At 41.6% G+C, this 16961-nt stretch overlaps 1 protein-coding gene across 7 annotated transcripts in view; it reads left to right on the plus strand.

The window, feature by feature from the left end:
* Positions 1 to 16961, plus strand: part of RIN2 (Ras and Rab interactor 2) — a 131348-nt gene that overhangs the window by 84028 nt on the left and 30359 nt on the right. For all 7 annotated transcript variants that reach the window (XM_030558114.1, XM_030558115.1, XM_030558113.1 and 4 more), the window contains 4 exons: positions 6526 to 6718; positions 9087 to 9198; positions 11249 to 11321; positions 15047 to 15138. In XM_030558114.1, coding sequence (XP_030413974.1) covers positions 6526 to 6718; positions 9087 to 9198; positions 11249 to 11321; positions 15047 to 15138 — 470 coding nt within the window. The remainder of the gene's footprint in view (positions 1 to 6525; positions 6719 to 9086; positions 9199 to 11248; positions 11322 to 15046; positions 15139 to 16961) is intronic.

The raw sequence follows: 16961 nt of genomic DNA on the forward strand, positions 1-16961 counted from the left end.
ACTGCATTCAAAAACAAAACAGTGTAAAACTTGAGTCTACAAATCCACTCAGTTCTACTTCTTAGTCAGCCAATCAGTCAGACAAACAAATTTTGTTTACATTTGCAGGCGATAACGCTGCCTGCTTCTTGTTTACAATGTCACCTGAAAGTGAGAATAGGCATTCACATGGCACTGTTGTAGCTGGCATTGCAAGAGTCATATGTCCCTTCGTGCTTCAATCACCATTCCAGAGGACATGCTTCCATGCTGATGATGGGTTCTGCTTGATAATAATCCAAAGCAATGTGTACTAACACATGTTCATTATCATTATCTGAGTCAGATACCACCAGCAGAAGGTTGATTTTTCTTTTTTGGTGGTTTGGGTTCTGTAGTTTCTGCATCAGAGTGTTGCTCTTTTAAGACTTCTGAAAGCATGCTCCACACCTCATCTCTTTTAGATTTTGGATGGCACTTCTATTCTTAAACATTGGGTTGAGTGCTGTAGCTATCTTAGAAATCTCACATAGGTACCTTCTTTGCGTTTTTTCAAGTCTGCTGTGAAAGTGTTCTTAAAACAAACATGTGCTGGTCACCATCCAAGACTGCTATAACATGAAATATATGCAGAATGTGGGTAAAATGGAGCAGGAGACATACAATTCTCCCCCCAACGAGTACAGTCACAAATTTAATTGTTGCATTATTTTTCTAATGAGCATCATCGGCATGGAAGCATGCCCTCTGGAATGGTGGCCGAAGCATGAAGGGTCATATGAATGTTTAGCATCTCTGGCAGTAAATACCTTGCAATGCTGGCCACAATAGTGCCATGCAAATGCCTGTTCTCACTTTCAGGTGACACTGCTGGCTACTTCTTCTTCTTTACAATATCTCCCATCAATGTAAACAAACTTGTTTCTCTTAGCGATTGACAGAATAAGAAGTAGGACTGAGTGGACTTGTAGGCTCTAACCTTTTACACTGTTTTGTAAGTTACACTTTCACAATAAAGAAGTTGCACTTCAGCACTTGTCTGAGGTGAATTGAAAAATACTATTTCTTTTGTGTTTCATTTTTACAGTGCATATATTTGTAATAAAAAATAATAATATAAAGTGAGCACTGTGCACTTTGTATCCTGTGTTGTAATTGAAATCAATATTGAAAATGTAGGAAAAACATCCAAAAAAATTAATAAATTTCAATTGGTATTCTATTAAGTGCGATTAATGGTGATTAATTTTTTTGAGTTAATCATGTGACTTAGCTATGAGTAATTAACAGCCCTACTTTTTACAATTGAGCTTACAGTTAGGGTAAATTTGTAGGCCCAGTTATTACAACAGACTTTACAGTGAGCATGGATTAAATTTAAAGATCACTTTGAGGTTCCTTTATGCTGCCTGGGTGATAGATAGGGGCCTTTGTGTTAATGGGAGTCAGACTCACCATCTTGTTTGTAACAGTCCCAGGAAACAATAAGGACTCAGTTCTGAATTTCCTAACCTTTGTGGGTTAAACTCATTGTTTATATGAACAGCAGACCAGCCAGATCTCCCGTGTTTGGGGTACGTCTGTCCTGCCCTCTTGCTCGGAGAAGATCATTTTCTGCATTTTCTCTCTGGAAGGGATAAACTAGCACGGTAAAGCTTGCAGGAATTAAGAAGAGTCTTGACCTAGGAATGGGCAAGAACCTTTAAAGTTTGTATAATCCCCCATTTGTATAAGAGAACAGCTATTCTTTTGTGTCCTCTCCTGAAAAAGTGTCTTTTTCTTAGATACCACTGATCTCATATTAGATTTCTAACTACAGGTATTTTAAAATCAACACTGGGGTTGATTTCAGTTTCTGCAGTTTTGGTGAGGGCTTCAATGAGGCATTCTTGGCTTCACTGCCCAAGAATTGAAATTTTGATTTCCAAAGCCCAGAATGCTTAGACATGGCTGCTAAGCACAACAAAATCTTGTTATTTTGGTTTGGGGTATTTTTGTATCACTTCCCGGACTAACAAATTGAAATACTGTATATGGAGGTCGTCTGTATTGACAGTGCTGGAGCAAGTCATTTGAGCTTAGGCAATGATGGGCAGAGATCACAAAAGCAACTAAAGGCCTGCTCCTTCAGGTAAATAAGGGCCTGCAGAGGCCTGAAATGAATTGATTATGGGGGACTAAGAATGAAAAAGACACAGTCAGGAGTGCAGGTTACAGGGTCAAAGCAAGAGATCCAGAGGCGATTGAAAAACTGACGAAAAAGCCACTATAGCTGACAATCCCAGGGGAAACAGTCACATTGGGTGGCAGAGGTGTGCACATGGATGTGGACACACATTCTAGCCCTCTGCTTACAGGCAGTAGATCATACTGATTACAAGTTTCAACGTGTGCTGTGGACTTATTACCACGAGTTAATTGTAGTTAGGATACAGCTAATTATTCATTTCAGTTCTTACCTTCCAGGTATTTCCCACATAATTGTGGGGTTTCATGAACATAAACAAACTAGGCAAAATATCTGGTTTTCTTTAGTCCCCATGTGAGTTATGCTGAAACCTAGGGAGAATATAAATCTTTCTAGGGGGATTTGAACATAAATCAGTGCAGAACATACCAGAATCTATAATACTTTTATCTCAAACCTACAGAACTTCCATGCAGATTTTTCTTTGTTTTGGTTTTCTGGTTTACTTGGCACTCGTCTTGAATATCAACAGAAGACGACATTATAAAACACCAGGAGAGTCATTAAATAGTAAAATGTAATGCATTTTAAAAATTATTTGCTGCTATTGCACAAGTTGTGTTGTAGCAACTTTTTACTATCTGCTATCTCAATCAAATATCCTTTTAACTTTCTATTGTTCATTGTTAAGGTACTGTTGTTTTCAAAGAAACAATACATAACAAGACCCTGCCCCAAGGAGTTTTTCAGCACTTCTCCAGTTTAGACTGTATATCTGTAACCCCTTTCTCTCTGGAATAGTCCTTATTTCTTTGATTTGTGGACCATTTCTTAAAGAAAATGCAAAGACTAGGGCAGTGGTTCCCAAACTTGTTCTGCCGCTTGTGCAGGGAAAGCCCCTGGTGGGCCGGGCCGGGTTGTTTACCTGTCGCATCTGCAGGTTCGGCCAATCGCGGCTCCCAGTGGCCACGGTTTGTTGCTCCAGGCCAATGGGAGCCGCTGGAAGCGACGCAGGTCAAGGGACGTACTGGCCGCCATTTCCAGAAACTCCTATTGGCCTGGAGCAGCGAACCGCAGCCACAGGGAGCCGCGATTGGCCGAACCTGCGGACGTGGCAGGTAAACAGCCTGGCCCACCAGGGGCTTTCCCTGCGCAAGCGGCAGAACAAGTTTGGGAACCACTGGACTAGGGGCTTGATTCTCATTTATACTACGGCAGTGTAAAAGTGCCTTTCTAGTGGTGTAAATGGTTGGCTGGATTTGTCCCGTGGTGTCTATTAAATTAGCTGTACATAAATGACTTGCAGGTTGTTTAATCATTTGGCAACTGGTCTTCCTGGACTTTTAGTTCACACATGACTGGTTCACGCATGACTGGTGTCTCTTCCTTCCATCTACTATACAGAAAACCTGTAGGGAATATTATACATTTTCAAAAGGGCAATTTGTTCCCAGTTAACTTGCGTGGAGTCGGTAAGATGAGCCACTGCTGATCCTGCTCTGAAGCATTAGTTCATGTGAATGAAAGCATTTGGTAGGGGTGGAAAGACACTTTACACTGATTGTATCCATAATATTTTGTCTCGATGTGAGAGGCCAACATAGACAGCTGCAATGAGCTTCTGCAGTTTAATTTTGTGTATCTAGGTCATGGAGGCGTGGACACCTGTACTATGTTCCTTCCTGTACCTGGCATGTGAAATGGTTTGTGTGGCTAAAGCTTCTGATAAACACTCTCTGGCTTAAATAAGTAGATGTCAAGGTTAATCTTCTTACATATAGCATAAAGGGTGTGTATGACCATGTGTTTGGAAGCATTAAGATTTGAGTTGCTTTTAATCCACTGGTAAATAAGTGGGGAGCTAGGATACACACCCACCCAGCCACTCACCCCTGGGCACTCTTTATATATAGTTACTTAAGCCAGCAGTAAAACTCACTCCCTCTGTCTCCACCACCCGAGTAGGCAAAAGGCAATAGTCTTGACAAGAGTTAAGTTTGCAGCTGATTCTATTAAAAAGATCTTCTTTAGCCCCCATATAACTCTGGCTTGGAAAATTCATTTGGCTGAGTACTGCTAACTTGCTCTGAAGGCAAAAACTGAATGTTTCTGCAGAAAATGTGTTAGGCTCTTTTGAGTTACAGCTTCAGAAAATATTACCATGATCACAGAAGTCAAAAATCTCTAACTTTTTATAACAAATCATTTGTTTCTGGCAGCACCAACAGCAGCCTAGGTGTTTTGCAGATATAAAAGGGACTGTCTCTATTTATAGCTTGTATTCTAATGTAACAAGCAGACATGGAGGGTAGGGGAATGGAGAGATGCAAGCCAGGCAGGTGGTGATTGGACACACTGTGGTAATAGAAAATGTTAATGACTGTTGTAGCTCTTACTTGGCCATGCAATAAGAGTGAGTCACTCCCCCCACTCCATCTCTTCTCAGACTTTGACCATAGTGGGGGGAACTGGGACTTTTTGTCCAGCTGTCCTGGCTGTGAGCAAGTATTCAGGGAGTGGGGAAGCAATGTGGTGTGGGGCGTGACGCTGCCTCTCCTATTCTGGCTGGGTGAATAGTGGAGAACGAGCTGCTCCATGAAAAGGGGTGAAGCAACTTGCTCCCCCTTCAGAACAAGCAGGGAGCATGGAGGAAATGTGACCTACAATTTGGTCTCTGATCTGCTCCTGGGGTGGCACAGCTACGTGCCAGCCCTTCTTACTCAGGGCAGATCCTAAAGTCACAACGTAGTCTGGTGTGACTGGTAGGCTTGAGAGCCATGTTCTCTCATTCAGAGGGAAAACATCTCTGCTCTTGATCTCTAGGGCATACAGCACTTGTGCTCAGAGTTTTTCTGTGCCTGGTTTAATTTCTGCATCAGGAGATCAGCTACCACAGTAACAGTTCTGTAATTGTTTCTAACAAGGGAAGAATCACAGGATGTTCTTTAATTGGGAAATAAGCAAGGAGTGCAGACATTCATGTGCAAGCCATACTGCGTGTTCAAAAGTTTGGAATTGATGAAGAAAATTTGAATAAAACAACCATATAGTGCTGAGTTCATTTTCTTTCTCTGCAAGCACGTTTTTAGTATGTAGTGTCAGCAGCCCCAGTGCATGCTGTTATTATTCAGTTAAACAAGTATTTTAATAACTTGCTACCCCGCCACTAAATAAATTTAACTCAGGATAGCTTGCCAACTTCCCCTTTTAGGGCCAGCTTCTGCCTTCTTTCCCTACTTGGGAAGAATTAAATGTCAAAACCAAAGCGTTTTAAACTTTTGTACATCTGTTTATCTGTTTACTTTCAACTGCGAGGCAAGGACATTTAAAAAAAGGTAGTGATGAAAGGCCTCACGTTGACACACAGTAAAATGTTCGATAGAGAAGCTGGAAGAAAGTGGGTTTAAAATGCAGGCCATGTTGGTTTGCATTACATTAGTACTGACAGGCCCTGGTCAGGATCAGAGTCGCATCGTGCTTGAGGCTGTACACACAGGAAGGACAAAAGTAGTGCCTGCCCCAAAAAGCATTCAGTCTTCGATTATGATAGAACACAACAGATGGGTAAATGGGGCGATGAGGGATTGGTGAAACAAGCCATTTTTGCACTGTAACTGATAGTCACAGCTCATTGTCGTCAGCTGGCAGCATTTTGTAGGCATCACAGTCAAGGTGAGTCTTAAGGAGGATCGCTTGAATTTTTTTGGAGGGGTTTCTCCCATGCATAAGGGTCACCAAGGGAGAAGGCATAGAGGTGTTTGAAGGAGAAGCTGAGTGACAGGAGCACTAGATTAATAGTGGCTAGTTAGGGGGAGCCTAAGCCATGAAGAGCCTTAACAGCAAAGAGAAGAAGCTTTTGCTTCATGTGGAGGAAAAGGGAGTGCTAGCTGAGTGGTGCAAAGAGGGGAGTGCCATGGTCGGAGCACTGAGCAGCATTTTGAATGGACTTGAGTGGGGCAGGTTTTCTGCAGGTTCTAACTTTTGGGATCCAGAGGGGAATAAAAATATCTGAATAATAATAATAAAACTCCTTTTAACATGAACATGAGAGGAATGGCTGTTAAAAACAATACCCTACTTAATACAGACCGGCATGCATATGGGTGTGTATAGTATCTCCTTGTAATTAATTGCTATTGTCAAAAGGCTATTGTCCACCAGATAGTAATGTACTAGAACTCGCTCTTAAAGAGAATTTGTGGTCAGTACTAGTGATATGAAATCTCAACAGCAGAAATACCTAGTAAGGGGGATACCCACAGTTTGGTCATTTAAGAGAATTCCCTGTTTGTAGAATTGTTTGTTCTTTGAGAAATGTACTTGCCTACATTTTAATTGTTTAATTCTCTTCCTCATAGCCTAGTAAAGGACATGGATAACGTCTGTCCTGAGAAAAAGGACTTAAAAGTCTGTCCCCGAGACTCTGGCTATGACAGCCTCTCCAATAAACTCAGCATACTAGATAAACTTCTCCACACCCATCCTGTGTGGCTACAGCTTGGCCTGAATGATGCTGAAGCAGTGGAAATTCTGCAGTCCCAGCCTCCCGGAGTAAGAGACAAATCTTCAATATGTTTTTATTTATTTAAAGTATCTCTTCCTAATGTAGCACACACTCACCAGTGGGTTACATACATGAAAGGAAGCTCATCCCTTAGGGCCACAGCAGTTCGAGTCTGGGATGAGTCATCCCCCTTATGTGATAGCCACCATCTTGGCTGATGCTTTGTGGATTGAACTAGGGCCAAAAACATGATCTGGTATAGCTACAGAGCCCTGCCTCTCTAGCTAGGGCTGTAGAAGACTCATGTTCTCTATGGATCAGGCACAGAGGAGGGACCTGTAACACACACTGACCAATGGGTCACACTATTATTAGATTTGCTGGGCTGGACCCTGGGCCCAGCTAAACTTTCTCCCCAGGTGGGGGAGCTCTCGGCTAGTGTAAAGCTGGAGTAGCCAGTTTGTTCTCTAGGTGCACCCCACCTCCTGGCCCAGGGGGCTTGTCAGAGGTGGGATTGGGCAGGGTGGAGTGCAGCTGCACTCCATTAATTCTTGGCTGGTATATGGGCCTTGGGGACTCTCCAAGATCTCTCTCGCCTGTGCTGGAGCTGGATTAGATGCAGCATGTTAATTCGGGGAGCCTTATCTGGCTCTCTTATAGCACCTCATCTTTCTCCTACCCTCAGCAGATCTCTGTGCAGGAAAGAATCCAACCTGCTAGGCTTACAAGTGCAAACAAAAATATTTTTCTAATTATCAGCACATCACACTTGGCCTCAGGCCTAAAAGGGCCATCATCAGTTTGAATAGCTCATTTCTGTCTGAAAATGTTGCTTTTCCATTATTATGAGTAATACTGTGCCTAAGATGAAAGCAGTTAGTAGAAAATCATTTTTTCTTCCTTTTGTTTACTTTGTGTCAGTGACAGCATTTGTGTAGTCAGTGTAATTATTTCCCCTCTACAGTCAGGCTCCAGTCCTTCAATGAGCTCCGTGTGGGTGGACCTCAATCCATGTGGAGCCTTGTTGACTTACATGGATTATTCCTCAAATATGTGAAAAGCAACTTGCAAGACTAGGACGAAAGTTAGTTTATTTCTTGATGAAAAGCCCTTTATGAGCATTGGGAGGGGAGCAGAAAAGTGCTTATAAATCCATTTAAAAAAAACAAACCTTCAATTGAAGCGAATTTCAGTGGGAATTGGGCACCTTAACTCACTTAAATTCCTTTGAACATCCTGGATTGAGTTTTTCAACTCTCTTATCCCTGTAATCAATCAAAGTTTACATTTTATTAAACATATTTTGGGGGATTGAAATTTGCATTCTTGATTATAGCTGTTTACATCCTCAAATATTTGTATTGCATTTGTGTTTTAAAATGTATAACCCTGGAAGTTGAAGCTAGACAAATTCAAACTAGAAATAAAGCTCCTCTTTTTTAATAGTGAGGGTAATTTTAACCATTGAAGCAGCGTATAGATGGATATAGTGGATACTCTGTCACTTGTCTTTTAAAATGAAGTGGGATCTTTCTAAAAGATGTAGTTTAATTCCACTATAAGTTACTGGATTTAAGAAGACAGGTTAGTAATGGAGAGCGAGCTAGATCACTTAATCAACTGGATATAAGCAAACAATATGCATTTTAATATAGCTAAATGTAAATTTAGACCACTGGGAACAAAGAATGTAGGCCACATTTCCAGGATGGGGCACTGTATCCTGGGAACCAGTGTCTCTGAAAGATGTGGTGTGGAGGATAATCAGCTGAACATGAGTTCCCAGTGTGACTCTGTGGCCAAAAAGAACTAATGCAATCCTGGGATGCATAAACGGGGGAATCTCAAGTAGGAGTAAACAAGTTATTTTACCTCTGTTTTTGTCACTGCTGTGACCACTTATGGAACACTGTATCCAGGTACCCACAATTCAAGAAGGATGTTGATAAATGGGAGAGGGTTCAGAGAAGATCCACAAGAGTCATTAAAGGATTAGAAAACCTGCCAGTAGTGATAAACGAAATAGATGGAGCTCTTTGTATCTAAATGGGGAACAAATATTTAACAATGGGCTCTTCAGTGTAGCAGAGAAAGGTATAACACATCAAATGCCTGGAAGTTGAAGCTAGCTAAATATAGACTGGAACCGAGGTATACATTTTTAATGGTGAGAGTAATTAACCATGGAACAATTTACAAAAGGTCATGATAGATGCTCCATCACTGACAATTTTTACTTCAGGATTGGATGTTTTTGTAAAAGATCTGCTCGAGGAATTTTGGGAAAGTTCTCTGGCCTGTGTTATGCGGAAGGTCAGATTAGATTATTTTAATGGTCCCTTCTGGCCTTAAAATCTATGAAAAGCATCTATAACAAAGATTTCTAAAATAGTATTTCTTTTTCCCTCTTGATAGATCTTTCTGGTTAGGAAATCCACAAGAATGCAGAAGAAAGTCCTATCGCTACGTCTACCCAATGAATTTGGATCTCGCCTCAAGGAATTTGCAATAAAAGAAAGCACATATAGTAAGCCATGTATTATGGGAATCATTTGCTATACTGTATGGGCTAGACTCACTTTGCATCGGTGAAACCCAGTGTTTGGGCTCCAGGCTGTAAGCAGCAAAAAAATCAACCAGGGTCAGGGGAATAACTGTGCAAGCTGCCTACAACCCCCACTCTGCTGCAGGTTCCAAAGCCATCTGGGCAGACCTTCCCGTGAGTGGGGCTGGCCCTGGAGAGAGTGGACAATGTGCAGATTAAGGCTTCGATTCAAACATATGCCTAACTTGCCATAAGCAAGTGAGTAGTCCCACTGAAGTCAATTAGAATACTCATATGCTTAAAGTTCAGGCATTTGCAAAAGTACGATGCTGAATAGGGACCTCACTGCTTGTTATAGGCAGTCTCCACTTGTGAGGCTTCCACTGAACCCCACCAGCATTTAAAACTGTCCTTCCTTGATGATGCCACCATCACTCTCCACTAGGTGACTTCTCTTCTGGCACATCTTTGCACTGGGCACAAAGGAGAATCTGGGTTTATGTATTATTTTTAGTTGTTTGTTTCTCAGATCTAAAAACAATTTTCACCAATCAGAAATTTAACACCATTGAGAAACATTTCTAATAATCCTTGGTTTTCATGATGATGCAAGTATTATTTGTTCCATGTCTAAGGCCTTGTCTACACTGCCACTTTACAGCGCTGACACTTTCTCGCTCAGGGGTGTGAAAAATACCCCCCTGAGCGATGCAAGTCTCAGCGCTGTAAAATGGCAGTGTAGATAGTGCAACAGCGCTGGGAGCTACTCCCTTCGTGGGGGTGGGTTTTTTACAGTGCTCTCCGCTTCTGCGACTACACAGCCACGTTAAAGCGGTGCCACGGCAACACTCTAACATTGGTAGTGAAGACATACCCTTAGTTACTAGAAATAAAACATAGACTGGGTTCCAGTAAGTTTCAAAACAAAGCTGTAGGTGATCTCTATGAAAAGAGGGAGTGAAAAACAGTTCTAGGTAAAACTGAGAATAAAAGAGGAAGCTGTATCTTCCTCAGATTATAGCACAGTTTGGAAGCTGCAGATAGAACAAAGGGATTATTTTAACATGCTGAAAACTGGGATTGAAATTTAGCAGCAGAGTTTCAGCTAAGCAGCCTTCTTCAGGAATGATCGGTGAAGGAAAAGCAATAAAGACCTTTATCTTTCTATAGTGTTCTTATGTGATTGGGCTTTTTTTCTTTCTCATGTTTATCCATTACTATTACCCTGAATCTTTACTTACATGGCTTCTTTACTCAAAGTGACATTTACTACAGACCAGAATGGGTGGCTCCATGTTTGAAGTCAATGGAGTTGCACCAGCTTCTATTTGTATTTATCCGTGGTCTGTAAACATGTATTGATATCAATACAAAACCCTGGTGGAAATTACATGGGAAAGGTCTTTATTATTTCTGTGCATTTAAAATAACAATGTTTGAATTTTTAGAAAAGTTCTAGTGCAATTTTATTAGAAAAAAAAATTAGCTAAACAATTTGTAATAGCCGTCACAGGGCATTAGTATAAATCAGACTTGGTTGGAGAGCTTTGTTAAAAGGGGAGAATGATTCAAAGATTTGCCACCTATTATTACTAGTGGTTACTGTATTGCTGCTAATGTAATTGAGGCAAAAAATGGGTGCCAAGAGAAAGAAAGAGAGAGATTTTTCATTAACTTGTCTGTATTAGTACTATGAATAACACAAGGTCTCAGTTGTTGACTGGCTGTTTTGTTAGAAGTTGTGCAATTTTAATCTCCTTTGATTCATTTCCTAAGGATTAGAACATGTTTGGAATGAAAAAAACAAACCCACCGTCCAGACTATCAGTATGTTTACTAGAATGTTTTTGACCGAGAGACATACTCCTCCTCCACACAGTTGTTTTTGATTAACAAAACAGTAGTCAGTTTGATGCTGCAAGCTCCTTACTACTTGCACTGTGCAAAAGCCAGGAGTCTTTATATTAAGCCTGGTTTCTTGGAATGTGCATTGAAAGACTGATCTGTTTTATTTCATAATCTTTCTTTGCAGCCTTTTCATTGGAGGGCTCTGGAATAAGTTTTGCTGATTTATTCAGGCTCATCGCCTTCTACTGTATTAGCAGGTAAGATTGTATTATGTTATGTTTTTTGAGTAGCGTTTGCTAGACCATCCTTAAAAATGAGTAACTGTCCATAAGGATTTTCTTGATTAAATATGGTATAAATATTCATCATCTTCATCATCTCCCTTTGCCAAGGTTGGGTAGGGTTGACTTCCATTGGTTTCTTGGCTTAGATGAGCACCTAGACTGCCAGCCATCTTAAGTCTAGTATAAATGTTACTAATCTATAAATATTAATAGACTGTTTTAGAGGATAACCGGCTAAATAACAAGAGAGCCTGAACTGAGGCTAAGAAAACCCAAAAGAAAGTCCTTGTTACCCACTGTCTTATGTGGCACTGACTAACAAAGGATAGTGACCGTTATTTCAGAAAGTAGTATAGAACACTTCATTGACTAGACTGGGTAAATATCTGTTTGTTATGCAGCAGGACAGCCAAAAGGTTTGTAAACTGCAGAAAAAATGTGAAAGTTTTCACAGATTTCAGTGTTATGATTGTCTTGTTAAACCAGGGGTGGCCAACCTGAGCCTGAGAAGGAGCCAGATTTACCAATGTACGTTGCCCAAGAGCCACAGTAATAACGTCAAAACCGCTCCCCATCAGCTCTCCTCCCCCAGTGCCTCCTGGCCACCAGCAGGGTTCAGTGCCTCCCCCTCCCTTCCCGCACCTCCCAATCAGTTTCTTTTGTGGGGTGCAGGAGGCTCTGGGAGGGAGGGGGAAGAGCAAGGGCATGGCAGGCTCGGGGAGGGGGCGAGAAGGGGTGGATTGGGGGCAGGGCCTGTGGGTTGAGCAGTGAGCACCCCCCGACACATTGGAAAGTTGGCGCCTGTAGCTCTAGTCCTGGAGTTGGTGTCTATACAAGGAGCCGCATAGTAATTTCTGACGAGCCACATTTGGCTCCGGACTCACAGGTTGGCCACCCCTGTGTTAAACACACGTATGTGCCCCTTACATTCATTTTAGTGTGAATTCAGTACTTTTGACAAGTCCCAGATTGATAGCTCTGGGGAGTCAGGTCCTTTGTTTAGCCATAGACCAGGTAGAACCAGGCCTAACTCCTTCTCTAGGGGAATCTGTTCTAAGGATGAGTGGCAGGAAGAATTCGATCTCCTTGGCTCAGACTGCCAACAAGGTTGCCAATTATTGCTGGTTATGGTGGTGATTTATGGTAGTGTGAATATTTACCAGAGATGACTCAGAGCACCAAGTTTGCTGTTGTTATTTACCGTTATGGAGCACACAGAACCCCCAAGATCAGGACCCCATTGTGTTAGATGCTATAGATGCACATGGTAAAAGACAAACTCACTCATATAAATAACTTAGCATTCAGAGAGTGACTGAGCCAGGCTGGATTGAAACTGGTAACCTGGCAATGAAAGGTCCTCGATCTCATCCTCATTCACACTCTGTTTAAAATGAGATTTCTACAGAATGGCTTTTAATTTTCCATATGGGGCTTTACATTAATTTTTGTTCTACGCAAGGTTGAGCCTGAATCTCCAGCTAAGGCCCAGCAGTCTCATGGAATCATCCTGCCTGAATAAATCAGAAATTGCAGGGGTGGATGCAAGACTGCACTATCCCTGCAGCTGTACACTAATTTGCAGCCCTGCTTCCTTTCTTGCTGCACCCTCATACAGTGAAAGACAAAGAAAAGTGAGGAGAAAACCGAAGGGTGATGCAAACCCACACAGCTGTAACTATTCCAAAATGCTACTCCTGGATATTCATAAAGACACCCTCACCTGAAATCATACCCAGGGGTTTTAATAGATTTTAATAGATTTTTTTTTATCCTCCGTCATTAGCAAGAAACCACAAGCTTCTAGGAGCATATTTCCCTGCCAATGTCTTTCTTTGATGAACATTTTATTTTGCTGTTTCTCAAGCAGCAGAAACCATTCCAGTTCCTATCCTTTTCAGACTGTGTCTTGGCAGCATGTGGGATGTAAGTGGGAGTATGCACAATACTGGGGGAAGTTGTAGTCAGTGACTGTGACAGAGCAGCAGAGGGAGCATGTGTGTCTAAGGCCTTGTCTACATTACCAGGGTAAATAGACCTAAGTTACGCTACTCCAGCTACGTGAATAACAGAGCTGGAGTCGACGTAGCTTAGATGGACTTACTGCTCTCTCATCAACTTGACGCTCTCCCATCAACTTACCCTACTCCTCTTGTTCCAGTGGAATATTGGAGTTGACTAGAGAGCACTCTGCAGTCAATTTAGCAGGTCTTCACTAGACACACTAAATTGACCCCTGCTGCATCGATCGCAGCAATGTCAATCCCTAGTAAGTGTAGACATGGCCAAAGAGAAAACAGAATAGATTCTTGACAAGAATAGAGAATTTTAAAAAACACAGCTGGGGTTTGCAAAGGAACCTGTGAGAGCTGGGTACCAAAGTCACAGTGAAATTCAGTAAGGTTTGGGTGCCTGATTTCCTTAGGCTCTTTTGAGAATCCCAGCCTATGGGTGAAAGCTGTGCCCTGGTGAGATCAATGGGAATTTTGCCATAGCCTTAAGGAGGATCAGAATTTTACACTATATATTTAGCATTTGGAGACATTCCACCCTAGATTAAAATAGAGTTCAGATTTTGGCCCATGGAGATGTTGACAGTGTCCCTTCAATTACTTGTAAGTGTGTCAACTCACTGCATATGTTTGTGATTTTCATCTGTTTGGAGTTTGCTGTTGCTGATTTTTGTGGGTATAAACATAAAATATGTCAATTCAGTTATCAAAGAGCTGTTGTCTGTATTACGCCAGATGCTCAGTGTGCTTACAATTTTGAAAATAAATCACCTGTATTGACACCAGTTGTATCTGAATGTACATAAAAGTGTGTAGGACATTTTTGCTACACGACCAGTTCTTATTTACTTACTATCATTACATAGGTACTTCTACAAATTTTGCAGTTTTTTCAGGTTCTGATGTTTAAGAATGCACTGGTACAAGTATAAACAAGTGGGTAGAGAAAAGATTTAATATACAATGTAATAAGTGCTTACACAAAGTACTTAGACAAAGTAATTCTTAAGTTCTTGTTTCAAAGGATTTATATAGTCAATGTGGTTTGTAGTTAAGTACCATCTGTGGAGTCCCATATGTAAACATCCATTTTAATATTTTAATACATATTGAATAGAAAACAGATATGGTGACAGTAGTATGAATGTAACTGTATTTATTGCAGTAAATATTTTCAAACTAGAGGTATGTTCAGACTGACAGAGTTTACAAGCACTTCTGTATTCTCTGTCCTAAATCCCCATTCAGGTGATTTTTGAAAACTGGAGGTTAAATTGGAACAAAACTCAAGTTTTATTTACAAATAGGAATTTTGGGTAAAGTGCTGATTTTGGCAGATGGATGTTTCAATAAACAGACTGATGCAGTCTAGAAGAGCAGTGGAAAAGCTACTGCTATAATAAGAGGAAAAGTGGGTGGAACAGGGAGAGTCAGTCCAGAAGAAAGGAACATCGGGGGACTGATTCTCATTTACACTAAAGTTTCTTTACACCAATGGGGTTTAAAGGATTGTTGATTACATCATATCACTTTATGGCCTCTTTCAACTGCCAGAGCAGTTCAAAATAGCTTTGCTGTAAATGAAGATCTGACCTGTTGTCATTGCATATGCTGGAGATAATGAAAAATTTAAAGTATGGAAATAATAGCAAAAACTATCAGTACTGTTCTTCCTTTTAAAACCAGGGATGTCCTGCCATTCACCTTGAAATTGCCCCATGCTATTGCGGCAGCAAAGACGGAAGCTGAACTTGAAGACATTGCTCAGCTGGGACTGAGTAAGTATGACTCTTTACATAGGTTTATTGCCCTGTGTCATTGTAACCGTATCAGTAAAATAGTCCTTATGCAAAAAATTGGTAAACCGTGGCCCAGTTAGTTTTTTTTAAATGATGATTTTGTTGTTGCAAGTAGCTTAATTATCCCACTTAGTAGCAGTCTATTGCCTTCCTATCCTGCTGATAAGCCTCTGTGATTTGGTGTGCTGTACCGCTGCCCCTACTTTCTGTCTAGCTGTATGCACTCGGTCCCACAGAACACCTCTGGCTGATCCAAATACAGTCCCAGAGTCCTGAGAGCAGGGTTTGGTGCAGTCCCACATGCATTGCAGGTTAGAGCAGATGCAGCTGAAAGTGGAATGGCAGTTATTGGCTTGTACGTCATAGCTCTCAGCTTGGTAATTGCTGGAAGATTTTGAACGGGATTCATCATGAACAGCATTCTGTACTCCGATTGGCACATGCTTACATTTGCAAAACGATTTAGGACTGACTGTTCGGAGGTGTGCTGATCCGAACGCAAGTAGAAACACATGTGAAGTATATGTATGATGAGTATTTTCAAGTGGGAGGGAAAATACAGGGGCGTGTCCCTAGCAAATGCTTAGTTCCACTGCTAAAACAAATATGAGCACATCCCAAAATGTGTTTTGAGCCTAAAGCAGAAGTGAAACCTGGCAGAATTTGAACTTGGACCTGAAACACATAGTATCGAGGACCTCCGGGCCATGCTGAATTCTTTTTGAAGCCAGTGGGAGTTGAGGGCACTCTGCACCTTTCAGGATCTGGCTCACTTACCCATTTAACCGAGAGCAGAATTTAGCCTAGTGAACTTTTGTATGCCCTTTCCCAGCACAGTGATTTGCACTGTAATAGGACTTGAACACAAGGATCTTCACAGGATTTTACTCTGCAGTGAGCCCCTGAGGTGGCTCTGGATTTTGTTTCGCAGCAGTAACTGTGGTGATCGTTTTATAAGACTCTGGTCATCGAAGTCAGTGTAAAGTGTGTTGTCTTTTGCATTGATGATCTGTAGCTTCAGGTAACTAATGAACGTTTAGACTTACACATGTTGCCGCCAGGCTAAGGGGCAAGCACTCTTGTGGGGGAGTTTGTTAGGTCACTGTACCCAGAGAAGGGCATGATGAGCTGGGTTGGGCTGTCATTGGAATCTCAGCCTCTTGTACACCTGATGGCAACATGTATTAGAGGAATCTGTCCAAAGGAGGTGCATAGGCCACTGCTCACAAGCTCTCCACTACATCCATTCCTAGAGTTACTGTGCTTGTGTTTGTCCTGTGCAGACAGAATATCCGAGAGCACCACTGCTTGTGTGGTGCAAGCCTGTAATCCCTATCCCTAGACTTCCTCTGGCTGAATTTCTGCCCTTGGTTTTGAAAACTAATATGTTTGAAAGCTGAGAGAGGAATGATCTAGTGGCTAGGTGCCTGGGAGTCAGGAGCCCCAATTTCAATTTCCTGCTCCACCACAGTCTTCTGATGTGACCTTGGATGAGTCGCTTAGTGTCTCTGCCTCAGTTTCTCATATGTAAAATGAAGTTTATAGCATTTCTCTGCCTCATGGGGTATTGGGAGGACCAATTGGAAGAAAGTGTTGTTGTTTACTTCTCATAACACAAGAACTAGGGGTCACCAAATGAAATTAATAGGCAGCAGGTTTTAAACAAACAAAAGGAAGTTTTTCTTCACACAACACACAGTCAACCTGTGGAACTCCTTGTCAGAGGATATTGTGAAGGCCAAGACTATAACAAGGTTCAAAAAAGAACGGGATAAATTCATGGAGGATAGGTCCATCAGTGA

The sequence above is a fragment of the Gopherus evgoodei genome, chromosome 3, assembly GCF_007399415.2.
Source record: "Gopherus evgoodei ecotype Sinaloan lineage chromosome 3, rGopEvg1_v1.p, whole genome shotgun sequence".
NCBI lineage: Eukaryota > Metazoa > Chordata > Testudines > Testudinidae > Gopherus > Gopherus evgoodei.